Source organism: Monomorium pharaonis, chromosome 10, assembly GCF_013373865.1.
Source record: "Monomorium pharaonis isolate MP-MQ-018 chromosome 10, ASM1337386v2, whole genome shotgun sequence".
In the NCBI taxonomy this organism is placed as follows: Eukaryota; Metazoa; Arthropoda; class Insecta; order Hymenoptera; family Formicidae; genus Monomorium; species Monomorium pharaonis.
This window is the reverse complement of record NC_050476.1, coordinates 7,763,348-7,785,110: the sequence shown is the minus strand read 5'-3', so window position 1 is coordinate 7,785,110 and position 21,763 is coordinate 7,763,348. Positions and strand designations below refer to the sequence as shown.

Here is a 21,763-nt window from a genome sequence, read left to right as displayed (position 1 = left end):
GATTCTGCATTTCTATATACTTTTATTACAAGATGCTTTGTTTTAAAATTAACTTTATTACGTTACAACATTAATATTTTTAACAATTATTATTGGAGTATTAATTTACACTCGAATTATTATTAGTATTTAATAAATATTTCTTATATCATAATTAGCAAGTATCTTGCTCTCGCCCGGATTAATGATCGTGGGTGGATCTCTCTCGGCGGGCCGAATATCTTCCAAGATTATTTTTGTAATTTCGATTATATCATATGTCTTGCGATTTGAAACCGAAATACCTTTCCTCGTTGTAGACGAACTAAAACTCGTTTCACTAATTTCCATTTGACTAATCATAATTTCCTAAAAGAATGTCATATAAAATTAAAAATTATTTCAGATTTAAAATTTTTTTTTTCAAATATAAACAATAGCCATTTATAAAATTTATTTTCATCAGTTAAAAATATAAAACTTACAATATGTAAATCAATATTTACAAACTTTTATTTATTTAAAAAGGAATTCTAAAATATTTACATATTACATTATACGTTTAAATAACAATTTAATATTACATTCAAATTTACATTCAATATTACATTGAAAATGGTTAAATTTGTCAATTTCACCATTTATCAAATTGTCAATGTTACCATTAAAATTCATTAAAAATAAATTATATTAACCAAGTTATTTAGAATTCGTCAAAATCTTTGAAATATAAAACTAATCCAGTTAACCATGGATATACAAAATATTATAAACAAATAATAATATTGTCAGAAATAACGTACCAAATCCGCTTGCAAACGTTCAAAGACGACTGTGTCACCATATTTGCGAAAGTAGCCGTCTGCGTAACAGCTGCAATCATTCAGATTCGTTATTTTATCGATGACGAGAGTTTCGATGGAAGTCATATGCAATTTCCACGGTAGTAGCTTCAATCGGAAGCCGTGATGAAATCTCCTTTCCACGTTTTCAGAACGATGATGCACATCGAATGTGACGTTGCATCTGCCTATAGTGGATTCAGAGACGCCTTCGAATGTGTTGTCTTCGATGTTATTAAAATTGCTGCCGGGATGCAACTGCTCGGCCACCATTTTCAGAATGTTGAGATCATAGATCCGTGTCAGTTGGCTCGTGATGATATTAACGATGCCTTCCTCATTAAAGAGCAGCTCGATGGGCGCGTCGGTGATGTTCTTCCGTCGGTTCACGACATCGTCCTCTTCGCCGATCATACCAAAATCGAAACCGTCAATGTACCTGAGGTTACAGCTCAGGGTATCATTTCTCCTTGGGATGCAGTATAACCGGGAGGTGATACGATAGCCGGCCGGAGTGCCGCACGCTCGAACATGACGGGGACACTGCGGTATCCCTGTCACATTCATATGAACGGTGAAGATGTACTCGGGTCCATACGGCCACGCACCATCCTCGATGGGAAGTTGCACGGCTAAAGAGTAATTTTTATGAAGCAATTTATAAGACAATGTTACTCTCATCAGTCATCACTTATTTTATATTAATAATTTATCGCAGTTTTGCATTTCACTTGTAACATTCGTTATTCGTTACTAGAAAACATGTATCATTATACTCTCTAAATTTCTTAGAGTGAAAATACTGCCACTCCAATTTTTTGAGTGATTTTTCACTCAATTTCGAATGATTTTTTACTCTTAAAGAGTAGCAGTGGCAGTATTTTTACTCTTAAAAAGTGAAAAATTACTCGAAATTGAGTGAAAAATCACTTAAAAAATTAGAGTGGCAGTATTTTCACTCTAAAAAATTTAGAGAGTACAATAAAATCTTTTCAAATTTTAGGAAAGATTAAAAGAAAATATAATTTATGATATTTCAGTTTGGTGGACTTACCTAAAAAGAATGGTATAAACGCTGCGATGATCATATCACCGTATGCAAACCGCGGTTTGACGCCACTCTTAATCTTGAACCGCTTTTATACCGCTTTTATAACATTAAGGACGTTCGTATTATGTAATTCATTTTAATTCGCAGACGCACTAACGTTAATTAGTAGACGACTTTATGGAAGTAACGCACTTACGCCTGACCTCTAATAAATTTCCTACAATTGCGTATTTCCTAGATGAAGCTAAAATTGGTGGTGTTAATGTACTCTCTATTTAAGTTTGAATGCATGTTTACGAAGGTATATATTAAAATTTGTTCCGCTACTAAAAATACTTTCTTCTCTTGAATGAAAACGAAATATCTCCAATAAAACTGTTTCTACTCTCTAAATTTCCTAGCGTAAAACATTACTCTAAAAGAGTGAAAATCGAACATATCTAGTTCGAGTGATTTGTCATTCTAATTAGAATGAAAATGCACTCTACAAGAGTGAATTTTTACTCTAATTAGAGTAAAAAATCACCTTTATAAAGTGAATTTTCACTCTAATTAGAGTGACAAATCACTCGAACTTAGATATGTTCGATTTTCACTCTTCTAGAGTAATGTTTCACTCTAGGAAATGTAGAGAATAGTATTGTAGTCGCTTTCCTCGGACAAGTGATTAAACTTCTATTTCCCTCTGAAAACTTGACTTTCTTCAGAAATTATATATTTTTTAAATCTTAAAATTAAAACGGATCAGTGGTGAGTTAAATATAAGATGTGAATGGAAAGGATTGGGACAACAAAGACCATCTCATTTGGTAAGATATTTTTTATGCAACTCTGTTTACAGTCTTCAAGTTTCAATTTGATGACATATTCAATAGTAAATTATGTATATCTTGCCTACACTAGTAACGTAGCATACATACATTATCAGAACATATATGTATATTGTAGTTTTAATTTATAAAATTGCTCGGTATATCATTGTTGGTATTTAAATCGATCAGTTCACCGTAAGACAGAGTTGGAAGTTCGTTTTGCGCAGGTTCAATGCTCTTTAGATTAATCTGTATTATTTCTTTAAATAATAACGTCCCAATTTCGGATTCAATAAATCTTACGTTTCCATTGAATTCGGTGAAGGTTTCGAATTTACGTGAATTAATTTGTATTTTGCTGACAAATCTCCTCTGGAAAACAAAAACAAGAAACAGTGCAAAAACTTTATACATACAGACGCATGTGTACGTACCATTTCTAAGATCCCTCTTGAAAAGTCGACGTATCGCGGTGGATTGATGCATCCCATCCGAGACTTCACGATTGAGAGAGTCGTCCCGGGCTTCGCGTCGGTCAATGGCAATATCACGAGACGAAAATCGGTGTCTTCCTCGAGCGGATCCGTCCTGAGTTCGTCACGCGTGATCCTGTACGCAGCCGCGCAATTGCCCATTGACGAGTTCTCCCTGGCCATAAATTGCGACATGCCAATTTTACGTTGATCGACAACCACATTAAACTGAGTGGCGATCTTTCGGAGAACGTTGACGACCTCCATGCGAGACGGTGGCTCGATTACCAGGCCCTCCACGCCGCGCTCGTTAAATTTGATCTCGAATATTTGTTCCGTTTGTGCTTCCCGCGTCATGTTGTGATTCTCGAACAATTCCGATTCCGTAAAGTTGTTCAAATGGCAGAATATACTATCCGGCATTTTGGGACGGCATTTTACAGTAGAGATTAATTGTATCTTATGGATAGGCTCGTAAGGCTCCCGTTTTATCATATTTATTATGTCGTACGTGATGTTCACGTCGTACGAATATTCTGGTCCATATGTCCATTCCGACGTGTCGTTAACGACCACGTTGGCCGCTAAATAAATGACAGAAAGAATTTAATCAAATTTAATATTAACGTATTGCCGTCTATTACTAAAAAGGTATAAATTATGTAAATGTGAGATTTGTTTTAAATCTCTGGTCTGAGATGATGTCTCTCTTTTCTAACTTTTACTTTTTCCAGAATTCGATTTACCTAAAAATTCAGCAATTTTTTAAGCTTCTTTCATAATGTAATAATAATATGCGGAAATCCAAGTAGACACGCCGCCTCAAATCAAACCTTTGTATATTCAATAAAAAAAGTACAAGGCATCTAAGGCAAATAATAATTCAGTATGAACAGTAGTTTTTAGGAAAAGTCGCAGATTTAAATAGTCGCTAATTAGACTTGGCTATCCCTGACAAATTTCTTTTTATTTTTTCTCACACACACACACATATATATATAAATTTTAAAATATCAATATTACTAGCTCGAATGCGCGACATGTGTACGTAACGTTTGTTTGAAACGCGATTTTACGTCCGAATAGACGAATGTGACGTTGAATGGTAGGCACGTGGATTCGGGCAGTTGTACTTATTAATGGCTTACCGACCTAGGAAGAACGGGATCAGAATGACGTTCATCTCACGACAATACGCCTCGCTACACGCTACACGTACGTTAATACTACTCTTCTTACACTCGCACGCTCCTTTATATCAGAACGTGCTCACAATTTAACAGCATAACATTCAACAGCGCTTGCGTCTATAGTGAACCCCAGGATGCCGTGTATTACGACCGCATGTGACGCATGCACGTTCCTATGCATGTGCGATCATAAATTATAATGACATAATATAACTAATATATAGAGCGTTTTAACTTCGACGTTTTTGTTCATATTGTTATAATTAATTTTATAGAAATGAGAAATTGGCATTACATCTTGAAGCATTTATCACATCTATTAATGAGATTTTATACTCTTTTTAAAAATACTCCTTAAAAATGCAATTCTTTATACTCTTTTAAAAAATATTACTTAAAAATACAATTCTTTAAATTAAATTAAACATTCCCTTTTTTACAGTTATAATTATGTGGTCGTTGTATCGTATTTAATAACGACAAACACATTTAATAAGCAAAAATAACTATTTTCAAAACAGAAGTAATAATTATTTGACCTCGAAAAGTCATAAATATATACAACATATAATTGTTGTATGTATTTATAGTGACTTTTTGCACTTGATAAGGACCTAAATTTAGAGTCGAAACGTAGTGTATTACTGATTAAATAAATCTGGCCAATAAAGTCGAATAATTATTACTTCTGTTTTGAATTTATTCGCTGGCAAAGAAAAGAATTGTTATTATCTTAATAACTATTTTCATCGAGAGTACATTATGGTGTATAATGGGAAACATTTCTTTGGAAGAGGTGTTAAGTAGAAATTCTTACAAACGAGCTTTAAATGTCAAATTAGTTCTGTGGATGGGTTATAGCGAGTACAATTGCTGATAATACAATGAGAATACTTAGCAAGAAGCACTGATTGTGAGTGATATTCAAAGAATTAACGTCCATTCCAGTGTAACTGCATTATTATCGCTTTAAGCAAACCTTTATTATATTATAATTATATTTAACAATTTGTAAGCTGTAAATACATAAAACACAATAATGTAATTTTATTTTAGAGTATACATATATATATTTTTATATAATTCTGAAATAAAATGACGTTAAATTACAAACAGAAACGTCATTAATACAAAATATTGATTATTAATAATCGACAGTGATATAGAATGTTTTTTACAATTAATTTCAGCTCTTAAATATATTCTTCAATACAGCCAACATTTCAGATTATTCGTCTTCCGGAATAGTTCGCAGATTTGAAAAAGCGAATAAACTCGTCGAGGCTGGATTTTGAATCTCTGGCAATGCAGACCGGACAAAATCTATTCCCTTCAATTTTAAACTTATCTTTTGATAAGGTCGCATAATCCGCGATTTATTTGCCGTCTTCATTACACCCTCCGATATTGTATAGGATATGAATTTGTCTTTTGAGATTGTGATATGACTGGTAGAAGTGTTCTGAAAACAAAAAAGAAGAAATAGATCTTAATTTTAAAAATCTTCAATGTAACCTTTAAGTATATTAATAATTCTTTTACTGGAAAAATAAAAACTTACTAACAAGGAAAGTGTCACGGGCGTCCGACGTCAATTTGATTCTCCATGAAATGTGTTGTTAAACACAAAAATCAAAGAGACACGTATTTTTTATGTGCGGAATTTCATGTTTAGAAGGTAAAACACCTCTTTAAAACTGGGGGTATTTTATTAAACGAAAAAATTAGAAAATTTTATTCTTTACAACTTTAAACTCTTGAAACCGTACAACATTTATTTAAAATCAACCAATTATTATATTCTTTATTTGTCGCCAGTGATGAATAACCAATTGGAACGAATTGATAACAGTCGACTTTAACTGGCAATAATTTATTCACAAAATTACGACGTTTTGGCCCTCACTTTGAGTACTTTTTATTTAAAAATTTTTTTTCTATCTTTTATACTTCCGACGGTATTAGCTAAATCGTTTTTTTTCCGAAAAGATGTTTCACCCTTTAAACATGAAATTCTGTACATAAAAAAAAATACGTGTCTCTTTGATTTTTGTGTTTAACAATATATTTCATGGAGAATTAAATTGGTGTCGGACATGTGACCCTTCCATTGTAAGATTTGTATCTTTTTACACTATCAAATTGAATAACTCTAAGACATTCTCGTACCATATCCATGTAAAGTTGCTTGTCACCGTGACTATAATCCTCATGATCTCCGAAGAAGTATATTGTTCTTCGTGGGCATTTTTTCGGTTGCCGAACTTTCTCCACTTGGAATCGTTTCAAGCTGGTTAAAGGACGTTCTTCATCGAGAGACATCAATCCGATCTCGAAATTTTTGCTCTCCTCGACAGAATCATCGTCATTTTCTTCAGAATCACCGTTATTAATGATCTTAACGTCGACTTCGCAGTGACCCACGGTGGAGTTTTCCATGATAGTGAATCTTTCGCGACGTTCCTGTTGAATCTCAAAACCGACGTTTAGCTGGCTGACTATGCTCTTGATCATGTCGAGTCTCCACCTGGGAATCGTCCTATGCACCACCAGATTCTCGATACCTCTCGAATTGAATCTGATTTCGAAAGGGTCTTCGCCCACAAACTTGTATTTCGTGGGCACAAAGTCCTTTGCGTTCGAGCATCGGTTGTCTGTCGGATCGGGACGTTTGATCCGGGAGTTCTTGAAGTGGCAGCTTAAACTATCTTCTCCTTTAGGTCGACACCTGAGCTCGGTGGCGATCATCGTACAGAAATTGTCGTTTTCTTGAACGATATTGGCCAGGGACATGTTTACGAGAACATCGTATGTACATTCCGGACCGTTCATTAACCATGTCGACTGTTGATTATCGATAGTAATATTTGCAACTATGGAATAATAGAAAAAAATTGCTAATAGAAGCATAATAATATCTCAATTGAAGGAAAAACAGAAATTGTTTTTTATTTGTCAGATGAAAAAGTTCGGTAAATAAAAAAATCGAATTAATAGAAATTATTGTAATATCCCGGGAAAAAATGTTTTATATAAAAACATATGTAAATATGCCTATATATGTTTATACTAGTTTCCTTTCTTTTGTAAAATTTCTGTTTGATATAAAAAAATAATAGTTATTCTGAAAAGACAGAAACTAATTTAAAAAATAATTTTTGCATTGCTTTTCTTTTAAAAAAGCTACGTGTGAAAAATTGTTTATATATAATCATATATATTCCGGAATATACAGACTATTATTTTTTTATATCAAACAGAAATTTTACAAAAGAAAGGAAACTAGTATAAACATATATAGGCATATTTTATATATATTTATATATGTTTTTATATGAAACATTTTTTCCCGAGATTGTAAGATGTAATTGTAAAATAAGTATAAATTACATGGATAATTTAGAAATATTATCTTACTGGCGAGAAAATCTGTGTCAAAGATTATTGATGAAACAAATTTTAAGAACGTACCTAGCAAAAATGGCAGAATCGTCACCAACATAGCTGATATCTTCTCTTTGACTGATGCATCTGCCTGTCAACCGTCTCCTCTTTATACGAAAGTTAACTTAATTCTTAGTCATATCCTTGAAAATAATTTCTCGGCATACCATTTCCGCTTAGATTCTGTAGATATCTTCCGTATTGGTTGCGATAAGAGCATTATTCCTCATATTTAGGACTGTTTTAGTAAATGGCACGCATCACAGATGTAAGGAGATGTAATTGATGTAATTTATACATTTGCATTGTTCTGTTTTTAGCTACGCTTGTTAACTTCCCTTTGTTAACTATGCATCTTTACATATGAGTTATTACAAAAAATATATTTTTTTGTAATTTTTTTTTATAAAAAAGACATCAGAAATTTAATCAATTTATTATTATTGTAAAATAATTAAATTATTATAATATTTACCTATAAATTTAATATCTATTTTTGATAGCATATACCCAGAAAAATTTTTTGCTGATATACATAGACAGATTTCTTGATATCACAAACAAAATGTATTAATTTTTTGTATCTGCTAGAATTTTGGCTGTCACGTATAGAATTTGGAAATTTTGCTTCTATCAGCCAGATTGATTAGGTGCAATACTTATACATATCACAATATTTGCTAATTACACAGGCACACAAAAAAAGAAAAGTGGTCTAGGACTCCACTAGTTAATCCCGGTGTATTTTGACACGCTGAACACGAATCCAGTGTCAGAATAGCTCCATTACCCACCTTTCTTTTCAAATCGAAAAAAATGGCTTAAGAAACCTTGAAAATCGTAATAATTCTGCTGCACGCGGAAAATGATGGGTGATGGGGGAATTCTGATACCGGATTTGTATATCGGCTCAAAATACATAAAGATATCATGGTCTGGTCCATGATACAGATTCTTTTTTTTGTATCACGTACCAGACCATGATATCTTTATATATTTTGAACCGCTAAACACAAATCCGGTGTCAAAACTGCCCCATCAGTCACCATTTTCCGCATGCAGAGCAATTATTGCAATTTTTAAGCTATTTTTTAGCCTATTTTTTTATTAAACAAAAAAAGACGGGTGATAAGGCAGTTATGACATCAGATTCGTGTTCAGCACGTCAAAATACATAAGAATATAGTGGTTTAGTCCGTATAGCTGTTATTTATCTATCTCAGTTAGATTTTACACAGATATAATTTTTGTTGAAGTTGCAAGATCATCTTTTTGAGTGTATAATATAATTACGGCTGTGATTACATTATAAAAAATGGTTTTTAATTTTCTATTAAATATATATACATATAATGATTCATAGTATACATAGAATGTATACAATTTAATTTTATAACTATCTAAATACAACTTGCACAAAATAGACAGAGATAAATTATTATCTAATATTAAATTCGAATATGGTTAATTTTGATTTGTAACATTTATAGTCACATTTTAATTGATTAATAAGAAATATATAACTTTTATTACAAATTGAAGTAGTTGGATATTGATTAAGAAGCAAATCTTAATAAAATGTACCAAAGATGATATAAACTTAATATATACCTTTATTTTGTGCCATTTTTACAGTATTATACAAATGATAAAGCTTCATTCTCTCACACATTAAACTTCAACACGCCTACGACGATTTTCTTCTTATTAATTATCATCAACATTACTACAATATAATTTAATTTATAATTTAAAGTTATCTCACATGCGCAACATAGTATTTGCAATATGCTTAATGTGCAAATGCAATGTTGCGCGATTCCAGGGAAAAATAAATCAAATCGATAAGTCACTTTGCGACAAGTGAATATCTCAATTTCGCCTTTCACACCAAACGTTTGTTTGTTCGTGCACCACGTAGCACCAATAAAACTCTTTAGTTATCTTCCTCGGACGAATCGTCGATTAACCACTTGCCTATGAAGATACTAGCGGGTTCAGCTTCTTTTACAGCTGGCGGTTCGCTCGACGCAGCTTGAATCGATTCGAGCCTAACCCGTACGTTCTCGTAAAGGGTCGTTACCACCGCCTCAGTTACTTTGCTCGTCGTTATCACATTCGATGTACCGGATATAAACTCTGTCGATGTTACGATGATATGACCATCTGACAAGCTCTGTAGTAGAAAAAAAGGGGATAGGCTCGATTATCGCAATCAAAACATTACTGCTTTAATCGAACAAGGGTGAAATTAAAATCTATACTAAAAGTTAAAGTTATGTGATTTGAAAAGTTTTATTAAAATTAATCACCTATCAGAATTAACGGCCGGACAGGTCCTGATCTTCAGGTGAATTAAATTAACACGAAGGAACGCTTGATTCACAAGTGATTAACGTAAGGGTAAATGTAATCTAGGTGGAAGAAATGTGCTTACGATTTCAGACATAATGTCGCTTTCTTCCCTGAAACTCTCGGCGCTGCCGAAGAAATATGGCACCCTGTGCGCGCACATATGCAGGTTCCGAATCTTCCGTATCTGCGCTACCTTACCGTCCTTCAAGCCAAAGACCGGCCTGAGCGCGTAGCCGGGTTTCGCGTACAGCGAACGTCCCACGAGTTTCTTGTCGATCTTGAAGGAGGTGTAACACTCGCCCTGGGTAAAGTTCTCCATCACGTCGAAGGTAAGGTCGTTCCCGATGCCATCGAGGACAGCGCCTACGCTCAGCTGGCCCACGATCATGCGTATCATGTCGAGCTCGCGCGGTTGAATGTTCTCATTCACCACCAGGCCGTCCAGCCCCCGCTTGTTGAACTTGATCTCGAACTGATCCTCATTGATCTCGTAAGCCGGCTGCCGATTCACCGGGCCGGCCGGCGTCACCGGCTCCGACGGGTCTAGGCTGTCCACGACGAAGCTGTTCGCCTTCGAGTCCTGGAAGTGGCAGCTTAACGTATGGCCGTTCTTCGGCTGGCAGATCAACTTCGACACCAGGTTCAGCCGCACGCTGCCGTAAACACTCTCTTCTGGGACCGCCGTGCAGTTCACCTGGACTTGAAACGTGTATTCCGGCCCGTGTTCCCATGGCTCGTCCACGGTGAGATGCGCGGCTGGGGAAAAAAGGTCATTATGTCATTGCGAGCACTGAACAAGTTATGACAGCTGATCGGGCGACGTTATTATTCGACCGCCAGAACGATTGAATGGGCCGGTTAAGCTTGAATGAACCTAGATTAGTGTGTGGTGACGTCAAGCGGGCCGATGTCTATCGTTAAATATCTCGATTATCTAGCGTTTTTCGTGTTTCTCTGATGGATAATTACGCAAATCGGTCGTTTCACTCGCGAAACGCCGACACGAACGCATATTCCTGGATACCGACGGTACATTTACAATTGGGCACCTTTCGACAAAATGAGAATCGATCACAAGGTATACCGGAAGCGGTGAACATGAGCCGAATCGATCCTCGAGTCCTGCTACGCGGGTGTCACGATAATTACGAATTCTCACCTAAAAAGAACGGTATCACTACCACGTTCATGGTGACACCGTGCAACGTTGATCTACTTTAATGGAGTTACTGATGTTCGGAGCTGCTCTTATACGAGCGGCTAAACTGCACTACTGACCTCTTCTTACGATTAGCGAGCTCCAATTTATCCAAACCCGTTCTCCGTTTGCCACGGGAAAATAAAGCGTCTGCGTAACAATAACATATTTAAAGATCAACGGTTCGGCACGACGGTTCGGATAATTATTTCATTATTCGTCGACGTTTCAGTTACTTTTGTACTTAAATAAGTTTCATTATTAAATAATAATTATTACATAAGCTTTTTAATATATACGTATATATTAAAATATAACTGAAATAAAAGAAAAGATACACATTTGTGCATATTATTTAGGTGCCATTTTATTTATATTAAATTGCTACATCGCTGTTAATCAATATAAAAATGTATGTAAAAAATTGTACATTGTATATAATTATTATCTAAAACAGAGCAGTGTAAGTTGTAATTAATGTTACGTGTATCGTTAGCTCGTCGATTAACTGTTTCAAAAAAGAGATGAATAGTAACGACGAGTAATAAATCCGAGTTGCTCAGAACATTTAGATCCATATTGAAATAATATTATTACTCTCAATCTTTAAGTCTTGCGCATAAAAATTAGTGATAATCAATAAAGCGTACAGAAATCAAATTAATACATCATATTTTATAAATGCATCACAGGTAAGAATGATAACACATCTTAATGAAAAATAAAGAATTCGTAATGTCCTTAAACATTGTGATTCATTCATGGATCATGTGCAGTGAAGACATGTTCAGAAAAGTCAAGTCAAAAATCTAAGGAAAAAAAAACAAGATATCTCAAAACCTTATTATATATTGTCTTTCCACATCTGCATGAATTAAGAATCAATCTCCATTTCAATGAAAGTATGCGTAATAAATACAAACGTATATAAGAAGACAAAATCGTGCGCATAAGATTTTCCCCGTTAGATTCTAATCTGCCCTTGATTGCTGACACTGACAATAGGCAGTGATGAATCCTAATCGAGCAATCGAATGGACCTAACTGACCTAGGAGAAACTACAAAATAACGAAATCTACCAGCCATTCGATGGACAACTCTAGTTTTGTTCCTGGAAAAGAATTATACGTTTACATCACGCATGGCGTCAGGTAACACTATGATATAGGCAGGTGTTGAATGATAATCGAAAAATGCATTGTATGTTCAAAACATATTCGTGACAATATGTATATATCGAAGTGATTCGTATCAAATTACACAGTTGACAAGAAGGGACGGGATGATTACATGAGATAACATCTCGTTTGCAGTCAATTTCTTTCGTTGTTTTGTTGAATGACGCGATTCGCATACTGTCGATCGAGAGTTTAACGACCCAGTATTATGCACGAACAATACTCCACGGAGAGAACAATTTTGCTGAAGTACGTAAAAAAATTTAGCTACGCTTCGGGAAAACCATTCTTTCCTTATATTCATCGCCATGGTGATAGTACACGGCATATATAGCATGTAAATGTGAAAAACGAGATCTTTTAGGATAAATATAACGATAAATCAGGATCCCAAACGTTTATTGTCAGAATGGAGTACGCGTACCCCCATAACATATATGTCGTAAGACCCGCGGTCGCGTCATGATTGAGGCATAAATATTTGAACGACCGATACAACGGAGTGCGTTTATTGACCCAAGGTCATTGTAATAATTCCATAAACGACGAAGTGCGCTCGACATGCGCGGTATATCCCGTCTATGAAAGATTTAACAAAGCAAACGTTGATATACCTAGCAATTCTGTGTGCTAACATACGTTCTGGATGCAATGCGTCTCTTTCCTCGTAAGTTCTTAAATTAGAAGTGTACCTGACAAATTATTTGCAAAAACGTTACGATAAATCCGAGTGTCGCAAATGAAAGAGAATTTGCGCTACTGTGAAATTTTAAGAAAATGTAATATCTCGTGTAGTTAATGTTTGACCATGGAAGTGAAATTCTCGCGGATCAAGTGACATAATTTTGCCATTAACACATGGATAAGACAATGATCTTGTTTGTGATATTAAGGTAGGTAAGATGATCGATAAGATGTGATATATAAGTTAACTTAGTCTAACTTTTGTTGTTTCTAAGTTTTGAGTTAGTTTAAGGCAATCACAACATATTTTTTCATTTTAGTTAATTTGCGATTTAATTTTACTCATTTTATATACAATTATTATTGTATAAAACGTAAATTAAACATAATCATTGACATAATTTTATTTTAAATTACTTACATTATTATAATTAATTAATTTATGTATGATTTTTAATCAAGATTGCTTTTAAAAGTTGCAACAATTTTTTCGTATCAATAAAAATATTATAATATTCGACTTTCAAATAGAACTTACATGTCCATCTAGTAGTATAATTCTGAAACTTCTAAAGAAGCATATATGTTCTTCTCGATTGGTAATCATGCTTGTTTTAGTACCCATTTTTGTGATACGCATGTAAGATACTCAACAATTATAATTACATATATTACTTTAATTAAAAATTTATTATTTAAATATGTATATTATTCTGATGAGTATATTTTAAAGCAATTGCGTATTTACTTGAAAAATATTATAATATTCTAAATTCATTTTAAAGTAAAAAATATAATAAATTATAATTAATATTTTATAATACAAAAAATTTTGTAAAATTTTAAAAATAAAATCCTCTAAAGATTAAGAGATGTCTTTACGACCTTCATCCCTATTTGCAATCATTTTACACATGTGTCATTTCCATACATAATATAATTTCTACTAATAATATATATGTGTAAAAAGAAAAAAAAATCTTGATAAGTTGTGACTGTGTGCGGTATCATTACATTAATACACAACTTTTATAATAACAATTTGATATTTAAGTTTTAAAAGTATATTTATCTATTTCATCAAATTGTTATTATAAGAGTTATGTATTAAAGATTCAACAAAAGGTTAAGATTGATGACTCTGGAAATAACGGCTCTTACATAACATTAATTGTTAACTAGTTTCGTTCTACCATCCTGGCACCAAGAAAATCGAATCGCATTTACAACGTACGTTTTCTAATCTATTTCTGTATATTTATTGAATTAAGAACGATCTATTTCATCATATCTTTTATAATAATTTTAATCTTTTAAAAAATATATAGCACACGTAACTTGTTTCCAACACATTCCATATCGATGATTCTGCATCGTAATGTTTTTTGTTTGATGACAGGGAAAATATGTAAATCGTAGACGATTAATACATTTTTATAATAAAAATTTGGTTCAAATTTTATTTTGGCTTACGATTAAATAACGAATACGACTAAACGATAATTTATTGTCTAAAATTTTTCAATCTAATCATTATTGTTATTAATTTTATCATTTGATTTATAATAGCTACATATTACTAATATATTTGATTTAAAAAACCTGTGTAATTATGACTTATTTTCATATTTTTAAAAACGTTTATATAAAATGTACCCAGATAGCCAAACCTGCCGAGAGCACAAACTGAAAAATTTTGACACATATTATGCTGGCAAAAGTTGGACAGCAAGCAATTACAGTTTGCCGTTTCAACTAACATTAACAGAAACACGACAAAAATCGAGTAGACTTTGCGTCACAATGTGCCCTCAAAAATGCAGCAAAAGTACAACAAAATTTAAAGACATTAACAAAACAAAAATCAGACATTGTGTGTTGACACAATATATCACTAAAAATTAAATAAAAAAACAGATATGTCATGATGTCACATTAAATTAATAAAATGTAGCTAGAAATTTGACATATTTGCTATCACGCTGCAATACCAGAAACTTGGCGAAAATACAGCACGATGTATCACATGAAATACTGACAGCAAAAATGCAGCAGAAATCGAGCAGAGCCTGCCGTCATGACATGACGGCGAAAACGCGGCAGGTATAGAACGCGAGTTTGCTACATCAGATGTGTGATGACTTCTGCACACAGGACGCGGCAAAGCGGCATCGCGGTGGCCAATCACCGTCTTGCTTTTCTGATAATACATATATGTATTTAATAAAAAAGCAAGACGGTGATTGGCCACCGCGATGCCGCTTTGCCGCGTCCTGTGTGCAGGAGCCATGAATCCTCTATAATATAGATGATTTTAGTGAGTGGGCGGTAGTAAGGTTGATCGCCCGACGTGTCTCCCGTCGAATCCCACACTTCCCGGACCTGATCCTCCCAGAAGTCTTCTCAAAGATTTCCACCTTTATATAAAAAAAAGTTCAAATTGGACGGTTCTTGCATGTGATATCATCTTGGGTTTAATTAACTCTCTGCAGTCAGTCGAAAACGCCACATTTAAATTTAAGTATATAATCATAAAATATATAATTCGTAATGTATATGTAAATTAAATATCATCAAATTTATAAAATTATATAATGTAAATTAAATGTAATAATAATATTAATAAACATATGTACATTGCATACATTAATTATTTATTTTACTAATTAAAAATTATTAATAATACGTCATATCGTGTTAAATTTTTGCTATATTTTTCCGATTACTTGTGACGACAGCTTGGTGCTCGATTTCTGCTATGTTTTTGCCGTCACAACCGATAAAGCAGATCGCGTTCTATATCTGCTGCGTTTTCGCCGGCATGTCATGACGGCAGGCTCTGCTCGATTTCTGCTGCATTTTTGCTGTCAGTACTTCATGTGACACATCGTGCTGTATCTTCGCCGCGTTTCTGGTGTCGCAGCGTGATAGCATTTCATGCTTCGTTTTTGCTGTCTTTCTGCGTTTAGAGTTTAATTTGTCAGATTGTGTTCGATATTTACTATGAATTTGCTGTCATGTTATGGTAGCAGATGATATTGGATTTTTGCTGTATTTCTATCAATATTTTCTGTTGATAATCTGTGCTTGTAAAAACTAAGCTTAATGAGGAAGCAGCAGATTGAAATCTGCTGCGATATCATGCTCGAGTTTGCTGGCATATTGCCGGCAAGCTGCTAGCATTTTGCTTGCTGGGTAATAATAACGACAATAAAAAGTAACAAATAAAAAAATATAATAAATAGTTGTATATATTTGCATTATTTTTGTACTTAATGTATTTATTTTGCAAATGCATTAAAATTTTTATTGATTTACTAGTACTCTTTATTCGGAATATCGTTATTTACTTTACATTGATATACATATCAAAGATCATCGTTTTTCATTCGCGCAGGCAGACAATTTTGCATCTGACGCGCAGTTATTCCAATGACGTAGCCGATTCCAAACTTATATGTGGCGACTGCTTATGTTATAAACGCACGTGACAAGCTTTTAGGCGTGTCGAGGTTAATTTACTTGCATATCAATATAATAACTGAATATTAATGTTCTTACGTAATAGAAACACGAGAAGAATGAATGTAACAGTAAAACATTTATCTGAAGTATTGGTCGATGGATTGGTCTCATAAAAATAAATTAAATTGCATTTTTAAAAATATCGTATTCAAATTATGAATCCAACTAAGTCTATCTTGATAACCATTCGTTCGCAGCTTATACTCACGCCAGTTTCCTCATAGTGATCGAGCAGTTTTGCCACAATTCCGATGACAACAAATGTTCACGAAAGTCGTATTGCAAACAAAATATCGCTTTATCATTTTTAACGGAAACCATGACTTTTCGCTGGCAATTCGCAATGAAATTCATCACGTCTGACGGTATAAAAGCTGGTTGGGAAAAACCCGGTTCGGCACAGTTTCCATAAGCCCGCAGCAGCAGCAGCAGCAGCGGCCTTTAATCCCCACAATCTGATTCCGTCACGACCAGGCGAGAAGAATGGCCGTAAATATTTTGCTCCAGTTGTATTTCTGTGTTTTGCGTGACCGCAATTTACAAGAAGAGAAAATCGTAAAATCGCACCCTCAATTAAATGCACAAACACGAAGGCATTTTTTGCACAAAGAGCCACCGTATACCTCATTTTATCATTTCCGAGAAAACTTCATTGACATTTAGAATGATTCAAGACGTGACTAAATATAATACATATTTTGCGAAACACAATTACAATGTTAATTTTCTATTGTAGTGCGATTTATAACAACAAATATTGTACAATGTATCTTATATGTATTCTTGATTTTAAAAAATATCATAAATCTCAATTAAAAATATTATTTAATAATTCAGATTTCTCTCTATGATGTAGTTTAATGTGTTTAAGGAAATTAAATTTCTCGCGCCTACGCTGCTTGAGATATTTACCAAGACATCCTGTGCATAGCAGAGAAGATTGCTGATTCGGTATTTCCGTCGATACGCCAATGGCAAAACCGGAATTCCGACTGAACCAATTGGCATACATGATGAACGTTTCACTGGAAATAAAAATGCACGTTTCATCATCAACGAAAGAAATCAAAGCTCGAATCCTCGTTTCTAAATTTGATAAAGAAACCACAGTTTGACCATGAAAATTACGCGGCGACAAAAATCTAAAGATAAGAGCCGGAATAAAACGGGAAAACAAGTTCTAGGAAAATCTCCAGAGGGAAATATATAAATTTCATTGTTCCTGTCGCTGTGCCATTAATTGCTTGCGTCGTTGTATCGTATAATTGTGGTTTACGCGAGTTATCGATAGAAATTATAAACGAGTTTAATTACGACACCCAACATGTTCTTCACGTGGATAAACGCTGCCTGTATAAGTTTGGAAAAATAATGTAATATTGATCGAAATATAATTTATATTATACATTCTGCGTATTATTTATGACAAAACTTATGAAATATGTAACTCTTGAAATCACTGCAACATTACCTTCCTCTTCCTCGTACAATGATCGAAACTTTAGTTAAAAGTGTAGAAATTTTGTCGGACACGCCGTAAATAATAAGATAATTTTTATCTTCCACACATCCTTTTTTTTATTTTACGAGCCTAATAAAGATTACGTTGCCATGAACTGCCGACCGTGCAATAATTTCTGCAATCCACTTTTGCTTTCATACGTTGCTTATCTTTCAAACGAGGAATGACGGCGTGTTCCAAGAATATTGAAAATGTACTGTAACATTTAAAAAGTTGATAATTTCCAAAGGTCTTCATAAGGTTGTAGCATCGTTTGAGATATCATTTTTTTAATTAATATTTTTCACTAAATAATCGCATCGAAATCATGAATTTTAGTATAACAGTTTCCTATACGGAGGAAGCAAAAAATGAGGATTACGAATAATCAATTCGTATTTTTTGCTCCTCATGAACAATAATGGATTCTCGAAGACGGAAAACGTTGATTTATCGCTTAATTAAATATCTTAACTATACAAAATCTTCTTAAAACCACAAACAAAACCCACAATATACGCGAGAATGTAATATGCTGGCAAAACTGAAAAAGTATGGAATTTATCGGCAATACTGATCTTGTAATTGCACAACTGTTGTTTAGAAAATCAGATATAATCGTTTTAAAATTAAGTTATTAATTTATGTATTATAATCTTTCAAATGCCTGGGAAATGAGTTCACCTGTTATTTACCCTTGATTATTATTAACTAATTAAAAATTAATAAACAAATGACATTAAAAATTACGAATTTTTTATAAATTTCGTGTTCTCCAAGAGATTGTAATTCCGAAGGAATAAATCAAAATTGAAAGATTGTAAATTCAAATTTCAAAATATCATTACTTTTTTCCTTGAAATTATATAGAAGAGTTTGATATGCAATTATAAGGATAAAATCTTGTTTTTTTATAACTTACTCATTATTCACATAAATATCCAGATATCTTAGCATTATTTAAAACAAAATATTACAATATTAACGTATTATATAATATTACGAACTTTGTACAAATCAAGTTTAAAGATATGTATGAATCAAGTTTGCTTAATAAAAAAAAAAGATGAATTGATGAAATTTTTTGTCTGACTCTTTCATAATGACTATTAAAAGCCTTAACCATCTTGCAATTATAGTATGATTGTGAAATGGAATAACTAAGGAATTTACGATAATCTGTTTTTGTTAACGCTAACCTTGTAAACATTAGTCAATTTTTTATTATTTATCTGATTTAAAACACACACTGCCGAAACTCTTACAAAAATATAATACTGAACAATATTAAATCGGCCAGTATTTATTACTTATTTTGAATATTAAAAGTATGACATTGAAATTCATACGTTTGTAATTCATAAGTTTATTCTTCAATGAACCAATAATTTAAACGTTACACATATTCTTTCTATGTTTTAAATAACATTCGTATAAGTAATGTCGCTAATTATAAATCTTGTATCACTTTAATAATTTGGAGGATTCACGCGCGAATAAGAAATTTACGCCCGTAAATAAATCGCGACCGAACAGGCAACTGATAACAAAGCTTGATCATGATAAATAGCGATTTTCTTTACAAAACCTGACTGACGCGCTCTTCGAGGAACGCACTTTCTTATTCGGCGATTATTTGTATACATTACTTCGGGAAGACTTTTGCATCCAGCAAAACATCATAATTCCGTCAACCGGGGGAAGTTGCAGTCAAGTTTCCCACAGACGCATGACTCGTCGGGGCTTCGTAGTGGGGATCACAGTAAAGCCGAGCGATTTATATAGAAGGAGTGTTTGCTACACCAGCACTTCGATTTCGAACGGTGAATCGCGCGATCATTAAATCCCGCAGTCCCGTTAGATAGCGTTGGTGAAATCTTCTTGTGTTTATTGAGTTCGCTTCTCAAAATATTCGACAATTATGGTAAACAAATCTCGTATTATACAAAGATTTTTTATTAGTATCTCTCTGTATAATTTCAAATATATATATATATTTTATAAGATATTTGAGTATTGATAAAGAAAGAGAAGAAGAGGAGGAATTTATTGTTTCTTAGTGAAGAATTATGTTAGCATTTATAATTAATTTTAAAAAAGTTTGTTTGATAATTTATATTTACTTTAATATGTAACATTTGTATTCTTATATAAACGTATATAAATGTTAATTTTGACAAGTTTTATATTAATAATAAAATATGAAATTCTTATAATTCTTTGACAGTGTATTATTCTTCATTTATCTAAATTCTAATTAATTATTCTTTATTACAGCTAAAATACACTGTGCTCTTCGCAGCTGTATTCTACATAGTGCAGTCGCAACGGCCATGGCATGCTGGTACCGGTGGTCGTCTACCTCAGGTTCTGCCTCAATATGTTGACGAGCGAATAGCGGCGGAGCAAGCCGGTCAAACAGCTCAAGGAAATCAAATAATCCCTGCGGATCAAGGGGCTCAAGGAATCCCAAGTCAAGGGGCTCAAGGAACCCCAGTAGGTCAAGGGGCTCCAGGATTTTCAGTGGGCCAAAGCTCTCAAGGAATTCCATTGGGCCAAGGGGTCCAGGATACTTCGGTTCGTCAAGGAACTCAAGGAATTCCAGTGTGCCAATGTCCTCAGGGAACCGTAATCTACCAAGGAGCTCAGGGAATTCCAACTTACTCGGGGACTCAGGGAATTCCAACCTACCAAGGGGCTCAGGGAAGTCCAACGGTCCAAGGAGTTCAAGGGACTCGAGTAACCGGTACCACCAGTAGCACCGTCGGAAATCGAATCAACAGTGGAGACGGTGGCTTTGCAGCTGCACCAACTCTGAGCACGACCATAAATCCAGCCGATTTACCAGTCGACGCTCACGGCGATATTGACCTGGTGAACAGAATCAAGACCTGGCCGAAGGAAAAGCAACCCTTCTGGTACATCAACTGGCAGGCGATCCAAGCTCACCGTGGCGACGCGAACAACACTGCCCAGCCAGCTCAGACGCAACCCAACACAAGATCGTTCTTCGCGGGTTAAGATACCCCACGAATTTTAAAGCAGACAACCAACAAGACTGTAAAATTGAGCTTTTGCTTTTAACAACAGGATAAAGACGCAAACATATTGCCATTGGTGACAGCGGTTATTCCTAGTCAAAACTGTTCTCTTTGGAGAAATAAATGTTTCGAAGAATCAGGATTGTTACATCGATCCAGTCTTTCGAAGATAAAAAATTCGAATGCGACCGAAACGAATGTCATACGCATGTGTGAATTCGAATGACTTACTTTTATAATAGAATTAGTGATCAACTTTTTGTACGAAAAAAATCAGAGACGACGATGTTATGTTACTCCTATTACAAAATAAATGTTAATATTTTTAGAAAATAATTGCAAAACGTTTATTTGAAAACGCCGAAATAGATTTAACAAATGCGATACTCGTACATGCTGCGATGTTTGCACAGTTAAACTTTTCATTGAGTTATAAGATTACAGTTCTCTAAACACAGTGCGACAGTGGTCCACTGTAGTGACTTTTTG

At 33.9% G+C, this 21,763-nt stretch overlaps 5 protein-coding genes and 1 long non-coding RNA gene across 8 annotated transcripts; 2 read left to right on the top strand and 4 right to left on the bottom strand.

Moving 5' to 3' along the window:
* Nucleotides 1–36: 36 nt before the first annotated feature.
* LOC105833879 lies at nucleotides 37–2,280 on the bottom strand. The gene is made up of 3 exons (XM_012675961.3): nucleotides 1,876–2,280; nucleotides 783–1,453; nucleotides 37–348 (listed from the first exon to the last, which is right to left on the bottom strand). Exons 1-3 carry the CDS (start codon nucleotides 1,907–1,909, stop codon nucleotides 130–132), a joined length of 924 nt encoding a protein of 307 aa, XP_012531415.1. The 5' UTR covers nucleotides 1,910–2,280; the 3' UTR covers nucleotides 37–129.
* A 394-nt stretch (nucleotides 2,281–2,674) lies between these two features.
* On the bottom strand, nucleotides 2,675–4,466 carry LOC105833891. Of its 2 annotated transcripts, none has more exons than XM_012675981.3 (3): nucleotides 4,310–4,466; nucleotides 3,119–3,741; nucleotides 2,675–3,056 (listed from the first exon to the last, which is right to left on the bottom strand). In XM_012675981.3, the coding sequence occupies exons 1-3, from the start codon at nucleotides 4,338–4,340 to the stop codon at nucleotides 2,823–2,825; spliced, it is 888 nt and encodes a 295-aa protein (XP_012531435.1). In that variant the 5' UTR covers nucleotides 4,341–4,466; the 3' UTR covers nucleotides 2,675–2,822. The 2 variants fall into 2 exon arrangements, with proteins under 2 accessions (XP_012531435.1, XP_012531436.1); XM_012675982.3 differs by having other exon boundaries at nucleotides 4,306–4,452.
* An 823-nt stretch (nucleotides 4,467–5,289) lies between these two features.
* Nucleotides 5,290–8,140, bottom strand: LOC105833878 (vitellogenin). The gene is made up of 3 exons (XM_012675960.3): nucleotides 7,819–8,140; nucleotides 6,517–7,220; nucleotides 5,290–5,809 (listed from the first exon to the last, which is right to left on the bottom strand). The coding sequence occupies exons 1-3, from the start codon at nucleotides 7,847–7,849 to the stop codon at nucleotides 5,576–5,578; spliced, it is 969 nt and encodes a 322-aa protein (XP_012531414.1). The 5' UTR covers nucleotides 7,850–8,140; the 3' UTR covers nucleotides 5,290–5,575.
* Nucleotides 8,141–9,386: 1,246 nt separating this feature from the next.
* LOC105833880 lies at nucleotides 9,387–11,438 on the bottom strand. The gene is made up of 3 exons (XM_012675962.3): nucleotides 11,306–11,438; nucleotides 10,229–10,902; nucleotides 9,387–9,967 (listed from the first exon to the last, which is right to left on the bottom strand). Exons 1-3 carry the CDS (start codon nucleotides 11,334–11,336, stop codon nucleotides 9,728–9,730), a joined length of 945 nt encoding a protein of 314 aa, XP_012531416.1. The 5' UTR covers nucleotides 11,337–11,438; the 3' UTR covers nucleotides 9,387–9,727.
* Nucleotides 11,439–13,154: 1,716 nt separating this feature from the next.
* LOC105833881 (collagen alpha-1(II) chain) lies at nucleotides 13,155–21,610 on the top strand. Of its 2 annotated transcripts, none has more exons than XM_028193656.1 (2): nucleotides 13,155–13,190; nucleotides 20,511–21,610. In XM_028193656.1, exons 1-2 carry the CDS (start codon nucleotides 13,170–13,172, stop codon nucleotides 21,252–21,254), a joined length of 765 nt encoding a protein of 254 aa, XP_028049457.1. In that variant the 5' UTR covers nucleotides 13,155–13,169; the 3' UTR covers nucleotides 21,255–21,610. The 2 variants fall into 2 exon arrangements, with proteins under 2 accessions (XP_028049457.1, XP_012531417.1); XM_012675963.2 differs by lacking the exon at nucleotides 13,155–13,190 and adding an exon at nucleotides 20,013–20,157.
* Nucleotides 13,197–18,137, top strand: LOC114255317. Its single transcript, XR_003626601.1, has 3 exons — nucleotides 13,197–13,416; nucleotides 16,930–17,221; nucleotides 17,604–18,137. It is a non-coding gene; the product is annotated as an uncharacterized LOC114255317 (long non-coding RNA).
* Nucleotides 21,611–21,763: the final 153 nt, after the last annotated feature.

Excerpts from the sequence above, each read along its gene's own strand:
- LOC105833879 (XM_012675961.3), bottom strand. The coding sequence starts at position 1,909 with ATGATCATCGCAGCGTTTATACCATTCTTTTTAG. Across the intron at positions 1,454-1,875 it reads GTTTATACCATTCTTTTTAG|CCGTGCAACTTCCCATCGAG; the intron begins GTAAGTCCACCA and ends ATTACTCTTTAG. Across the intron at positions 349-782 it reads AACGTTTGCAAGCGGATTTG|GAAATTATGATTAGTCAAAT; the intron begins GTACGTTATTTC and ends ACATTCTTTTAG.
- LOC105833891 (XM_012675981.3), bottom strand. The coding sequence starts at position 4,340 with ATGAACGTCATTCTGATCCCGTTCTTCCTAG. Across the intron at positions 3,742-4,309 it reads TCTGATCCCGTTCTTCCTAG|CGGCCAACGTGGTCGTTAAC; the intron begins GTCGGTAAGCCA and ends TCATTTATTTAG. Across the intron at positions 3,057-3,118 it reads CAAGAGGGATCTTAGAAATG|AGGAGATTTGTCAGCAAAAT; the intron begins GTACGTACACAT and ends TTTGTTTTCCAG.
- LOC105833878 (XM_012675960.3), bottom strand. The coding sequence starts at position 7,849 with ATGTTGGTGACGATTCTGCCATTTTTGCTAG. Across the intron at positions 7,221-7,818 it reads GATTCTGCCATTTTTGCTAG|TTGCAAATATTACTATCGAT; the intron begins GTACGTTCTTAA and ends ATTATTCCATAG. Across the intron at positions 5,810-6,516 it reads AGCAACTTTACATGGATATG|AACACTTCTACCAGTCATAT; the intron begins GTACGAGAATGT and ends TTTTGTTTTCAG.
- LOC105833880 (XM_012675962.3), bottom strand. The coding sequence starts at position 11,336 with ATGAACGTGGTAGTGATACCGTTCTTTTTAG. Across the intron at positions 10,903-11,305 it reads AGTGATACCGTTCTTTTTAG|CCGCGCATCTCACCGTGGAC; the intron begins GTGAGAATTCGT and ends TTTTTTCCCCAG. Across the intron at positions 9,968-10,228 it reads GCGACATTATGTCTGAAATC|AGCTTGTCAGATGGTCATAT; the intron begins GTAAGCACATTT and ends TTTCTACTACAG.
- LOC105833881 (XM_028193656.1), top strand. The coding sequence starts at position 13,170 with ATGCAATGCGTCTCTTTCCTC. Across the intron at positions 13,191-20,510 it reads TGCAATGCGTCTCTTTCCTC|CTAAAATACACTGTGCTCTT; the intron begins GTAAGTTCTTAA and ends TCTTTATTACAG.